Source organism: Solea solea, chromosome 21, assembly GCF_958295425.1.
Source record: "Solea solea chromosome 21, fSolSol10.1, whole genome shotgun sequence".
NCBI lineage: Eukaryota > Metazoa > Chordata > Actinopteri > Pleuronectiformes > Soleidae > Solea > Solea solea.
This window is the reverse complement of record NC_081154.1, coordinates 4,575,932-4,589,809: the sequence shown is the minus strand read 5'-3', so window position 1 is coordinate 4,589,809 and position 13,878 is coordinate 4,575,932. Positions and strand designations below refer to the sequence as shown.

At 41.9% G+C, this 13,878-nt stretch overlaps 2 protein-coding genes across 2 annotated transcripts in view; both read right to left on the bottom strand.

Moving 5' to 3' along the window:
- The window catches only part of spata20 (spermatogenesis associated 20), a 43,473-nt gene extending 33,877 nt beyond the window's left edge, over positions 1-9,596 (bottom strand). The window contains exons 1-12 of the mRNA XM_058621605.1: positions 9,311-9,596; positions 8,037-8,165; positions 7,895-7,959; positions 7,638-7,792; positions 7,410-7,553; positions 6,120-6,321; positions 5,904-6,034; positions 5,129-5,233; positions 3,618-3,692; positions 2,378-2,590; positions 1,988-2,180; positions 381-549 (exon numbers count right to left, since the gene is read on the bottom strand). Coding sequence (XP_058477588.1) covers positions 381-549; positions 1,988-2,180; positions 2,378-2,590; positions 3,618-3,692; positions 5,129-5,233; positions 5,904-6,034; positions 6,120-6,321; positions 7,410-7,553; positions 7,638-7,792; positions 7,895-7,959; positions 8,037-8,165; positions 9,311-9,519 — 1,790 coding nt within the window. The 5' untranslated portion in view covers positions 9,520-9,596. The remainder of the gene's footprint in view (positions 1-380; positions 550-1,987; positions 2,181-2,377; positions 2,591-3,617; positions 3,693-5,128; positions 5,234-5,903; positions 6,035-6,119; positions 6,322-7,409; positions 7,554-7,637; positions 7,793-7,894; positions 7,960-8,036; positions 8,166-9,310) is intronic.
- Positions 9,597-9,897: 301 nt separating this feature from the next.
- Positions 9,898-13,315, bottom strand: LOC131448836 (PI-PLC X domain-containing protein 1-like). Its single transcript, XM_058621625.1, has 7 exons — positions 13,141-13,315; positions 12,918-13,037; positions 11,774-11,898; positions 11,551-11,682; positions 10,835-10,999; positions 10,579-10,759; positions 9,898-10,317 (listed from the first exon to the last, which is right to left on the bottom strand). Exons 1-7 carry the CDS (start codon positions 13,313-13,315, stop codon positions 10,088-10,090), a joined length of 1,128 nt encoding a protein of 375 aa, XP_058477608.1. The 3' UTR covers positions 9,898-10,087.
- Positions 13,316-13,878: the final 563 nt, after the last annotated feature.

Below are 13,878 nucleotides of genomic sequence, written 5' to 3'. Positions count from 1 at the left end.
AAACTCAGTTTGCAGTTTTGAAGTATATTGAAAACTGTGTTATTTAGACCATAATATGAAGGTGCATCGTGACACATCTTGGCAATTTAAGGGTTAAACATTAAAGACGTTCATTCATATTTGATATGTATGATGAGGATTGATTATATGAGCACATTTTGGTGCTCTAGGTGTGTTAAGGTAACTTTTTTGAAGGCTCAACTAAGGGTTAAAAATAAACTGATTTATCTAAATCACGATAGTTTAATTCATTTAGTGATCAATTTATCGTTGCAGCCCAATGAGGACGTTTGAGCTAAAAAAACAAAACAAACGGTTCCATAAAATGCAATTTAAACGCACACACCACAGGAGAATAAAATTTTAAACTGGACTCTTACATCTGTTGCACCTCCATCTGGTCTCCACGGTAACAGGACCGGAGGACGGTCTCTCGCTCAGCGTCCCACAGGTGCTCCTTCAGGAAGTTACCGGCTTGCACGGCCCTTTCTAGCAGAGAATTGTCCCCCAGCACAGCTCCAACACGGGCATAGGCAGAAAGCATCAGGCCTGATGTTTGGGGGGAGAAAGAAGTAGAGATGGTGTTGGAAGTTGTAGTGGGGGGGTGATTACGTATGAAACCATCTTTACTTGGCTTAAAACATGTCATCTCTGCACAGAGGGACCAGTGTTGAGCCAAACCAAAGTCCTCACTCACTTTTCTCGCCACTTACAGTCTTTGAACTTTCCCTGTTCCCACTCATTCCCTCTCTCTTTCCCCTGCACTCCTCTTTCATGTAGTGTATATCAAAGCCTGCTGAGGGCACAGCCTGGTCTTTAAAGTGCTGCAGCCGAGGACAGGTGATTAATGGAAGCCTTTCTTCATTAGAGAGAAGAAGAAGAGACTTGCATCTAATTGGAAAGTTCTCGGGATCGCGGAGCCTCATTACTTCCCTAACACACTCCGTCTCGAGACGTCAGGCCTGGGAGAGGAATCTGTGTGTGTGTGTTTATGCGAGTGTCGTGCGCTTTCTGTTCTTGTTTATAACCACTCTGAGGACAATGTGCTACACAAACAATGCTGACGAGCGTCCAAACGGGCATCACGCTAATGCCAAGTGACAACCAGCGTGCGCATAATAATCTACACACATTTGCACACAGTGGATGATAAAAATTGGGTGTAAATCTTTGCAGGTTGCCTTCCAGATTTTGGGTTATGAGAGCTTTTATTGTTTATTTGTTCATATGATGCTCAGTGTGTGGTAGCGTTGTGTATTTTGTCACACAAAGCCTGTTTGGACTGAACCCGAGGCTGTTTTTGTCCCGGTTTTTTGGTCGCATTACTAAAAAAAACCAGAGCGGCGGCTTTAATTTCACTTCTTAATCAATCCTTCCGTTCATTCTGTGACAAGTTATGGTGTGGAGCACTGCTGGCTGGGTACAGAAGCCGTGTGTAGGGGTTGGAGGGGGTTTGGATTACCAGCTCAACAGGCAGGGGGTAACTTTGAAGTCAAGCAGTGGGAGAAAACGCCACCGGCCTGGATACAGTCGTCTGAAGCAGAAAACCAACTGTAAAAATCCAATTGTAAATCGATGACCTACAGTCGTATTACTGAGAAGCTTCTCATGCTCTGGAGCTCATCTGTGGTGCACTCATTGCACTCAATCGTTGCCCGTTTTTTGTTCCTCTGTCAACGATATTCCATTTTTTTTTTTTTTGTCAGTTCAACCGTTCCGCTGTCTGCCATTTCCATTACTGGCAACAGATTCTGGGGTAAATCCTATTCTTTCCCCTTCTTTTGGTTACACAACGGCTGCCGCAGCAGCTCCTTTGTCCCCGTGAATCAAGTCAGCATTTTTCCACAAAAACTGCATCCCAGTGGCCAAGGAACAACAAAGTGAAAGGGAACCATATCAAGGGAAGACGGTGAATGCTCGTACTCTGTGTTTCAACATCAAAATGACAAAAAAAAAAAAAAGAAAGAAGGGAGGTGTGAACATTTACCGTTCCAGGACGCCAACATCTTCGTGTCCAGATGTGGGCGTGGCCGGCTCTCCCTCACTTCTGCCAGTTTGGCTCTCGCCGAAGCCAGGACCTCGTTCACCTTCTCCACGCCGATGCCAAAGCGAGCAGCTGTTAGCTCCACGGAATAGCGCACGATCAGCACATTCTGGCCTTGCAGCTCCCCGTGAGGGTCCTGGCAACGAGCGACACAGGAGAAACGAGGGCACTCACTGAGATGACCTCATAAAGACTGCAACAGCTGTCACGTTAATGCCTTAATGGACACACTTTGACATCCTGAATAGCTTGTCTGTATAAAAAAAAAAGAAGCAGTTTTACTTTGATTTGACCATGTAAACAATATGTGTTGCCATAACGATGAAGAAATACCTGCTCTGGAGCGACGTTGCCCAGCTCCTTAACCCCATAGTGGTGCATGACGATGTCTGCCTGGGTGGCAGCTGCAGTGGCGCCCTCCACCACATCTGGCAAAAGTTCCCGGACTTCAGAAGCTGTCCAGACGCAGAACGCGCCCTCTCGCTTGTTTGGTCCACCAGATGCCGGGACAGAGTCTGCATCCTCCGCGCTGTAAAAGCCCCCGGACTGTTTCAGACAGACGTCAGGAGACAGAGGACAAAGAAAGTGAGTGAACGTTGGTGTTTTTAAGATCAAACAAGGACAAAAAAAGTGAGAATTCCATCCGTCCATTGTCTAATGCTTAAATCCCCAACATGACGGTTGCAGGGCTGCTGGTGCCAATCCGAACACATTCACACCTCCGGGAAATGAGAGTGTCCAATTAACCTCTGCATTTATTTGGACATGCAAAAAGCATGTTTCATTTAGGGCTGAAACAACTACTCGGTTAATTGTTTATGATTCGATTCCTAAATTAATCATCAACTATTTTGATATATATATATACACATATATACACACACATATAAATACACATATACATATATGTATGCACAATAGTATATTTGTGAACCTTCAGAGATCAAGCACTAACAGAGTTGTCATTTCCAAACATTTTTAATCCTGTTGAGAACCGGTCGATATTCCTCAATGAAGGAAGATCACAGCTCTTGGCAAGAAGGAAAGCACTGGAGTCGGAAGTAAATTACCTTTGCTGCATTAATTCATTAGCGTATAATTACATAATAAATCTTTTGGGAGGGGGGAGGGGGGGATTGTAATGATTACAACGAGCACAGCTTTAATCGTGTGCCCCGCTCGCTGCTATCGACTCATTAATCAAAAAGGAAAATAGGGTTGACCCTCGGAGAGGAGCAAGGGGTTTAAGAGGCTATTTGTCAGGGGGGCCACTTCCCCCCCTCGAGGATGCACGCACACAAACACACACACATTGTCTTTTTTTACCCATGGCTGCCAACATTAGCTGTAAATCCAATCAGGCAATAACAGTAACATGTGTGTTTGTACAATCGCCTTAATGTGTATACTTTTAATGACTTTCCGTTGCAAGCGTGTATTCTCAAACACAACATTAACACAACACTAAACCTTGTCCTCACTCGTGTTCTACATCTCCTTTATTCTCACTTAGGAAGATGTGTGGTGTATTCTACTCCATAGAGCTGTAGTAACAAGGTAGTAGATGATTCACCTCGTGGCTCAGGTCCCTGGAGACGTAGAGGAGGATGTCCTTCGCCACATCGGCAAAGAGCGGCTCGCCCGACACCTGAAGAACCAGAAAACACAAGACATGTTACGAATCGCTCAGAGTCATGATTCAACTGTAGCGTAACCTTAAAGATACACCCACAGGTGATTTATATCCAGGTCGTCACCTGCTGCGTTCATGGAGAACGCTGAGGCAGCATCTGCACCCTCATTAAACCGTCATACTTGTGTCCCAATTAGCTTCTGTTGTCTCCATCTAGTGAAAAGCGGGGCAGCCTGACCTACAATGAACTAAGGGAAGAACTAAGGCTTTCCGAAGATACCATTTTACGTAATAAAGCTGATGTATGCAGTATATTGCTGATATTTTATTCCATAATAACCTTAAGCATAATGTAAATCCAGTCATCTCAGAGCGAACTGGACTTATGCACCTACTATAGCCTCCATTTTCAACCTCGGGGAAATCTGACCTGTGACAAAACCCAGAGCAGTTCAGAGTGAGCTGCAGTGCTCCCTTTAGGAAGAAGCTGCACCAGTGTTGCCAACTTAGCGTCACTGTTGCTATCTTGAGCGAGTATTCAGTCCAATCTCAGAACTTTTTCTGATGTTATTTGAGACTTTTGTAGACGCTGACGTGAAAGCATGTTGTTTTACTTCTCAACAAGTCACTTTCACCGGCCCCAAGCCCAGATAAAGGGGGACAGTTGGTCTGTCATACAGTTGGAATTGTGACATAAAAAAAAATAAAATCAACAGAAGAAAGTTCATTTGTGGCTCCCGCAACATTATTCCTATCGCCTATAGTGTCGATCACAATTACTAGTGACTTTTAGGATGGATAATAGCTACGTTCCTTACAGAGGAATTGGCAACACTGCGCTGTCGTGAAAAGGTTGGTAACAACTGCTTATGCTGCAAAGAAACCTAAAAGAGTGAGAGTCTTAAAAGGTAAGAGTCAATAGAAGACGTGTCAATATGAGCAGAACTTTTAAAAGTTAGAGAGATTGTTCTGGTTTATCTGACGCATATGAAGCATGTGTGTCTGTTGCTGTTCATGTGGTGGGAGGAGCTTAAGATAGAAATCATGCATCGTAAAACAATGAATGACCTGGGGATGAGACTCAGGAATCAACTTTTTTTTCCTGTTGATGTTGCCTACTACAGCTTTAATTCATCACTGTCCAGCAAAGACCTGCTGTAATCAGGCTAAATCAATTTGCCCCTTCTAAAAAACACCAAGTGCGTCTTCCATTGGAAACCTGATGAAATAAAAATCAAAGTTCCCTACAAATTACCCGACTGTGTTTTGTGTTTAACAGACTATATACAGCATTTGCCAAGTTGCACACTGATGGCTTTTTTGCCGACTGGGTCGTGTGGTGATAATTTACTTGAATAAAAAGCGAGAGAGAATGATGGGGAGGGGATAATTGCCCCGTCAGACAGGCAAATACAATACACACAATAAGAGATAATCAGAGTCACACAGACCTGGGAGGCAGTGATGTAGGCTACGGCCAGCTGAGCTTGGTCATACAGCATTTTTTCAAAGTGTGGAACGTGCCACGAGGAATCGGTGGAGTAACGATGAAATCCCTGAGAGAGAAAGAGGCGTAAAGAGAGCAATAAAACAGAAACAGTGTATAAAAAATGTGTTGCACCTACCTATTGCACCTATTGTCCCTACCTATATTAAAAAAAATCCAGAACTCCAGTGTTCTGGAAACATAACCTTTTTCCTGTCATGTAACGTGAGCACATTTAACCTGAAGTGGCAACACAGGACACTTAAGTTATTGTTTATCTTATGTTCAGTATTCTTTATGTTATTGTTGTTGTTGTTGTGGATTGTACATGTACTAGGGGTTAGTCACAGGTTGCAGTGTATTTTAACAATCAGTTTTTAACAACAACAACAAAAAATCACTATTAAATGTGAATATTCTCTGGTTTCTTTGCTGCTCTGTGTCTGTAAACTGATTGTCTTTGGTTTGTGGTCAAAACAAGGCTTGCAAACATCAATTTGAGGTTTGGGACAAACAATCAATATTTTTGGACCAAGCAACTGATGAATTAATCAATTAAATAACCAACATTTTAATCAACAATGGAAATAATGCTTTATAGCAGTCTTTACATGAACAAACTGAGGCAGCAACTCGGAATTGTCAATCATTTTGATGAGTGTTGTATATTATGTAATTTAATTGCTTCTGACTTTTAAATTCCTTGTGTATTTGGACTGAAATAAACTGAACGAACCAACCTGTGCCACGTGGTCATGGATGCCTCCCAGAGCCATCATGCGGAGCGTGTGCAAGGCCATCTGTAGAGCCTCGACGCCCTCCGAGGTGGAGCGATTCACGGACCAGTACGACATGAGGAACATCAGATTTACTGTGGAGTGATTGAGAGGGATGGGGTGAGCTCCAGCAGGACGGAGGAGGGTGAAATGAACATGCAGGGGTTTCGGGGAGTCTACCTGGTGTGGGGAACTTGGGGGCGACTTTGAAGCCTCCATACTCCTCCTCGTAGGACTGGACCAACTGCTGAAAGCAGTGGTTGGCAACATCTAGGGCAAGTGGCAGACTCTCTCCAGGATTTGCAGCGACCGCCGTGCCCTTCTTCAGAGCTTCCAGGATCTTCTCCCCACTGGACTCCAAAGCAGGACGATTATTCTGCCACTGAGAAACACAACTCATACTAGTCATATGTGAGAGTGATACAGATGACGCACAAAGTTAAAAATAACCTACACAGTGTAAAAAGTATATTGTAAACACAGCCCCATACCCCAACTGATATAATTTCTATCTCCCAAATTAGTTTGACATTTTTGGCTGTGTGCGCGCTTATTTTCTTGCCAAGAACGAGATGAAAAGATCAATATCACTGTCATTTCGCTCCATTACATATTAAATATAATAAGTACAGCCAAAAGATGGTTAGCCTAACTCAGCATTAAGCCTGTAAGCAGGGGGTGGGTGGGGCTGCTTAAAATCTGCTTACCAGCAACTCTAAAGCGGAGTAATTAACATCAGTATTTACGTATGTAGCAGCAGCTTTACGTCGAAGCTAAGATATGAGAAACACTGCTGAATGCTTCTGAGGACAGGAGGAGGAGTTGAAGAGGGTATGAAGCAGACATAAAGAGGGGACAAGATTAAGACAGGAATAAAAAGAGATGACGATTGGAGGAAGAGAGGACAAAGGATACAATTTGATGGAGAGGAGACTAAGAGGTGCTAAAGAGGAGAGGAAGAGGGGACAAATAGGAGAAGTAAGGAAGTAGTGGAGACAATCAAGAGACAAGAGCTGGACAATTTGGAGACAAACAGGGGTCAAAGACGAGATAAGGAGGGAACCATAAGTGGACGGAGAGGAAACAAAAAAAGAAAATGAGATGAACAAGGTTAAATAGGGAACACAGAGAGGATGAAGGGGAATGACAATGACATAAAGATGGGATGAAGATGAATCAAAGAGGAGATGAGGAGGAAACAAAATGGGGACAAAATGATGAATGGGACAAAAAGGAGACAAAGAAGGTGACAATGAGGAGACAGATGAGACAAAGGGAGGACAATGATTTGACAAAGAGAGGTAAAGTAGGGACAAGAAGAATTCAATGAGGCGACAGAAAGGATATGAGAATGAAGGGGAATGACAATGACATACAGATGGGATGAAGATGAGAAAGAGGAGATGAAGTGGGACAACAATGAAAATAAGAGTGGCTGTAGAGACGGGAAGGATGAGGAGAGTGTTTTACCTGTTCAGTGATTCTGTTGAGGACTGTCTTGAGTCCAGGTCGTCCTCTATGGTCTCTTGGAGAGAAGTAGGTGCCTCCAATGAAAGGTTTCAGTTCAGGGGTCAACCACACACTCATGGGCCACCCTCCACCTCCGTGTGTTGCCTGCAAACATTATCAGCCAAAGGAAATTAGCAGACAAATTAAGAAAGACCAGCAAAAGTAAAGTCATACACGTGTAACACACACCTGTACAAAGGTCATGTAGACCTTGTCCACGTCTGGTCTCTCCTCTCGGTCTACTTTGATGCAGACAAAGTTGTCGCTAAGGATTTTTCCAATTTCCTCATCTTCGAAGGACTCCCTCTCCATAACGTGACACCAGTGGCACGTCGAGTAGCCCACTAGTGGATTCACAAGAGAGAGAGAGAGATGGTTCAAGAAGAAAAAACAAACTATTTGCTGAAACTGAAGTGTTGACACGAGGAGTGACAGCAGCTTCCTACCTGATAAAAATATAGGTTTGTCTTCATTCTTGGCTTTGTCAAACGCATCTTGTCCCCATGGATACCTGACACAAAGATCACGTCAGTCTGTGTGGCATCAGCTGTCAGAACACGTGTACATCTATAGTTTAAAACCACTCACCAGTCAACAGGATTGTGTGCATGTTGGAGCAGGTAGGGCGACCTCTCGTCGGCTAGCCTGTTGGTGTGTTTGTGGGGAGTGGATGATGGACCTTCACCCCCTGAAGCCATGCTCATGGAGAGAGAGGAGCTGGACACAAAAACAAACTTCCTTTGGATCTTTGTTCAGTGGACATTCCGTTCCAATGAGATATTGAACTTTGCAGAGGATTACTAAAGGAACAAAGCGGTGGCTGCTTCATACCTTTTAGTATATAAATAAATATATATCATAAATATATGACCTTGGTGTTTCTGATGTGATTGAACCAATTAGTTACAATGATACCTAATGATTTAAGCATTGAGCCGCAGTTGTTCTGGTCTGGTCTCTGACTTGCTGACCCAACTGTAAATCTGCCATTAACTGCAATGCTACTGCAAACAGTAAGAAAAACAGAATTTGTCCAAAAAGGACCATGCATTTATTGATGACAAATATGAGGTTGTCTTGTTATTCATTATTATTACAATGAATGGCGTTTTCCCTACCTGATAAAGCCAACTGTCTGTTTCTAGAAGGTGTAACCGAAACAGGTGCAGAAATGGGCAGCATTTACAGTCTGTGTCACTTTAACTAAACAAAACCCACCTCTATTAACAACTAGAAGCCAAATGAATTTGTTATTACATATTTATGAGCCTCACGTTGATATATACGTACTATTAAAGAAGTGTCATATCCAGTGATAGCGCAATTGCTGGTTCCGAAGCTCTCTGCTGCAGCGCAGCACTGTAGCAACTAGCTCAATGTCGAACTCCCTTTAGATTTTACAACATTTTTAAGAGACTTTGTTTTAAGCACATATTTAAGGCACGGGAACCATGGCAGTATGTATTTTCGAAATGTCACACCGTTTTCTTAAATTCGGCTTTACGGTTTTAGTAGATGAACAAACGGTTTTTTGATGTTTGACATATAACCTCCAGAGGATTTCACTACGCTAACGTTAGCAAACAATGGCTGTAGTAGTACCAACGGAAACGCTGTGAGGAACTGTATATGTAACAAACAAGTAAAAGGTTAAGCTAGTTAGCCCATTGAGATACGCCGAATTAATCTACGATGTATTCAAGTTTTGGTTACATGTATTTGATTATATAGGGACGCCCAGCGCCTAAATTGAACGATACTGACTTTATAATGAGTATTATTTGTAATGGAGTTCTGTTTAGCTTGTAAACTGGTCACTTAGCATTACTAGCATCACAATATCCGAGGAGGGGAAGAATTACCTGAGGGACCAGGCTGGCTGCGGATGGAGGATACGAGGTTTGTCGCCTTGTGGTGGTGGTGGGTTAATTTGCCCTAAACACCTTCTTCTGTTGCCCCTTGTGCTCAAATGCGAACAGTCCGCTCCTGAGACAACCGCAGCTAAAAAGCGTGCGGGCTCGATGCGACTACTTCTGGACGCTGAACGACGCCATGTCAGTGCCAACATCATAATCCCCGCACAGTGTTACATTAGCTAGCTAATGTTGGCGACTTTATAATCCAGCCAAAAACTTCCTGGCGTAAAGCGAGCACTTTGTTGCAATACCATATATTTGCACATGATGGCGCACCAACAGATAGTATGCTAGAAGAGACAAGTTACAGAAAATGGGGAAATAAACATTCATTATGGTAATTTTAACGACACAAACGAACTCGAAAAAACAAGAAACCATTAGATATAATGTTGTAATAATACAACACAATCTTGAAATTATAATGACAAATAAATTGCATAAAAAGTCATACTAATGAGGTCCAAATTGGGAACAATAAAGACACCATCTCTTCATTTTGACTTATTATGAGTGCTCTGTTGTATAATTCTTACACCAGTGGAAATAGGGCTTCCACAATACTTAACAAAAGTGAAATCAAAATAAAACATTAATCATCACATAAAATATACATATTTGAAGTATATAATGGTTTTGCAGTGATAAAAACTTCATGTATGGCTATGACATATTGCAATACATATACATGTGTCATGATGTGAAACACCTCTCCTCTGTCTCTTAATTCCCTTTGTAATTGAGCTGGACAATCGTTGAGACAAAGTCGTCCCGAGTGACCACATCTGAGGCGACAATGTTAGGTCTTCTGCCGGCGTACTGTTTCACCCACTGCACCATCTCTGGGAGACTCCTCTCTACGACATTGGCAAAGTTGCCACGGGTGCACAGGATGTAGCGGAGTGTCCCTGCATCTTCTGGCAGAGTCAGGTTCAGGCCGCATACAAAGAAACCTGCAGGTTAGGAGAGGGAAGGAGGACCACAAACAAAGATGAGCATTCTCTTATTATTATTATTATTATTATTACCAATAACAATGTGTATTGTATAAAGTACCTAAAGGGGATACTTGAGGAAAAAGTACAAGTATGTTACCAGAAAATGACTTTGGTAGAAGTTGAAGTCACTTTTTATAATGTTACTTAAGTAAAAGTCTTCAAATATATGACATTTACTGTACTTAACAAGTATCAAAAGTAATTGTAAGAATTCACCGCAAGGTCTCGGTTTATCCAAAACACAGCAGATTTTGGATTCCACCTCAGCAGGATCCATACTGTTGCCGTAGAAATAGGGTATTTTACACCATATCTCAGGGTGTTGATTTGCTGGATAATCATAGGAAACTATGACATTTCTGCCCTTGTCCCAGCAGCTCTTCAGAGTCGGGATCTCCTGGTGAGGTACATTTAAAGTTGTTATTTCTGAAGTGTCGTGGGTTCCTCGCAGCACGGAAATCGGTGCACTTACAAATCTTTGGAGGAGTTTGGCTCCAAACAAGGTTTTGATGAAGTTGATGAGGTGGCTGTGGAGCTGCTCTCCGTCTTTGTCAAATCCTTTGAAGTGGGACAAAGCCAGGATGAGGATCTCTTTGGGGTGACGCTCTGCCCAGCCATTAATCGCTGTGAGGATAGTCTGATCACAGTTGCAGAGTGAGACCTCTTACTGTATTTCTACACCAGGTAACTTCTTTTTTATTCTTTTGATGCACATTTTCATTTGGCGATATGAGGAACTTAAGAGATGTTCAGCTCTGTAGATCATCTTTAAAGGAAATCAGACATTCTGGGTCTATTTTCGGATAATGGTATGGTATAACAATCACTTCAATCAGATGATTTTTGAGAATTTTGCGATTTGGATGCACAGGGCTATTTTTAAAACCACTGTAAGGCTCAAAACAACATAGCACTGCTGTTTTAGCTCTTTCAGTCGAAATCGCAAAACACAGAATTGATCAAAAACCATCCGATTGATGCAACTGTGACGCCAACACGAAATATAAATTTTGAGTTTGAACATGAGTTTGGCATAAAGGTGGTCCAATTTAATATGCTGTATAAAATTGAAAAATACATGTCTAAACCTGTAAGCTATAACCCAAATTCTAGATCCCACAAAGCACACAAAGGCTGATTTACACCTAAGTATTGATGCAAGATAAAGACTTGTTGTCATGTTTTTACCTCTACATCATTATGTGTGTACAGGCCGTGATAAAAGTAAAGTCTCGTGGGGTCAGTGTCGTCTGGCTTGCGAGCAATCCTCAGGTCAAAGTAGCGAACGCCAGCATCCAGTTGCTTTGTGATGGGCTCCTCCTGCATCAACGAGTCAAGTCCAGTCTTACTGTAAGTATACGATCCGTAGCTCCAGTAGATTCAACACTGACTGGTTATAAATAACTCTTACCTGAGTGACTGCCCAGTTGTACAGAACTTTACGCACATAATAAATATTGCTGAAGACTTTCAGGGCGTCGGGCTCCACGATGGAGGACTGCGTGTCCAAATCGTAACTCATCGAGTCGTGGCTTCCTGACAATGACCACACACAAACAACACAGACACACACAAAATGCATTTGAAGCCCTGCAGGCAAATCTTGGGTGTTTATATGACTCATTAAAACATTATTTGTACAGGACTGAGACAGAATGTTAATTTCAATGTTATTAAAACTGGACTGAAAGACCCAGGTTTGCAAGGAAACAAAGGTGTACCACGCATTTCACCCCGTGTGAGCTGGGATTGGCACCACTGATCTCTGTTTCAGTTCCAATTTGTCATTGTTCTCATGATAAAAATTCTGAACACATAACCAGTTTAACTGGTTTTGCAGTTTCAGTTGTGAGAGTGTGTGGATGTGCATTACTACTGATATGGAGCTGAAACACCCTTCTGGACACAAATTGTTATTTTCTGAAAACAGCATTTTCAAACTAGGAAAACATTTTTTAACATTTGGGTGGATTGAACCTTTAAAACTTGAAGTATTTAGACAAATTGGTATTTTTGTGACTGACTTTTGACACACCCCATGTTTTAACATGGGAGTCAATGGAGGTTTGGTCAGAACTCTCTATGCCTTTAGGTGATTTTTAAGAAAAACATATAAGAATGAAAACAACACACAGGGTTAGACAACAACCATAGCAACATTTTTATGTAAAAATTGCCTGTGTAGCTTTAAAATCATGGGCAGGCAAAGAGTTTGTTAAGAAATGTCTAGTGTCTCTAGTGGCACACTGAAAATGTCCAAAAAAAGTACAAAACTTAAACTGCGATAGGTATCAAAACCTTGATTTAGGTGAAGAAAGTCTCAAGTTTAAACCCGTTTAAAGTTTGCGAGGCTCCAAAGTGGGTTGGGTTGTGATCATTTTGTTGACCGTTTTCCATTCATGTGTATGTGAAAAGTATTTGCAGTTTTTTTTGCAATCCTTTGTCGCCATGGTTACTCGAAAATCCAGTTACTCCAGTGTTCGTGGAGCACTAAGCAGGCACTCTAATGCAAACAGTACAAATATAAGAAGCTGCAGACTGTGTCGGTTTCATACCTGGTATGGCCAGATCAAAGAGAGTAGTGTTATGAAGTTCAGCTGGTAGTCGCGACATCCAGTCACTGTAACCTGTGACTTGTTCCATCCCTGTGTCTTTTTCTGCAGCCATCTTAATGTCTGCAAGACATTTTACACATATAACAACTGAAGTGAACAGTGTATTTGTTAAAAAGGTTAAAAACCAAACATATATATATATATAAATATATATATCACTTACTTTGTAAAGGTAATCTTTCTTGAGTACCTCGGGTAGTTATTTGTTGCTCAGTGAGAAAGATAGATGTGTGTCTCCTGCAGGTTTGTAGGGTGATCAGGCCGACACCTGCTCTATGAGGAAGTATACTGTCTGATGAAAATGAGTCACGATAAAGTTCCTCATTCCATTTACGCATCAATGACTTCCAAGAACAATAGTGTCCTTGGGAACATTGTTGACTACACAAATAAGTGTAGAGAATCAATGAATGAAAATCACTCTATATGTCATTCACATGAAACTGTTCAGTTTTAGAGTTTTATCTTTGCTAATGCTTCAATTTTACACTTATGTTATGCTACATAATTGTTATTTATGTATTTGCCGGCACTGTCTCACAGGAAGAAGGTTGCTGGTTCACATCCGGCCATTTCTGCGTGGAGTTTGCATGACGTTGCGTGTGGGTGCGAGTGCGGTAGACAATAGATGGATGTATTGATATCATGTACAAATCAGAATAAATTGCAGTCATATAGTTTAATGCTGATAAACCACAGCCAGTGGGTTTCAGCACTAACAACTTTTGCTCTTCTATCATGTTCTTTTCCATTAGATAAGAAATATTTCAATTACTGCCCATAATGTATTCAAATGGCCTCATGAAATGCAGATTAAGCCTATGAGCCCCTGGTGAATGTCAGTATTTTGCCGTTTACCAAAGCTTTAAACTGGTGTTGACCTTTCGGCATTATCACATCA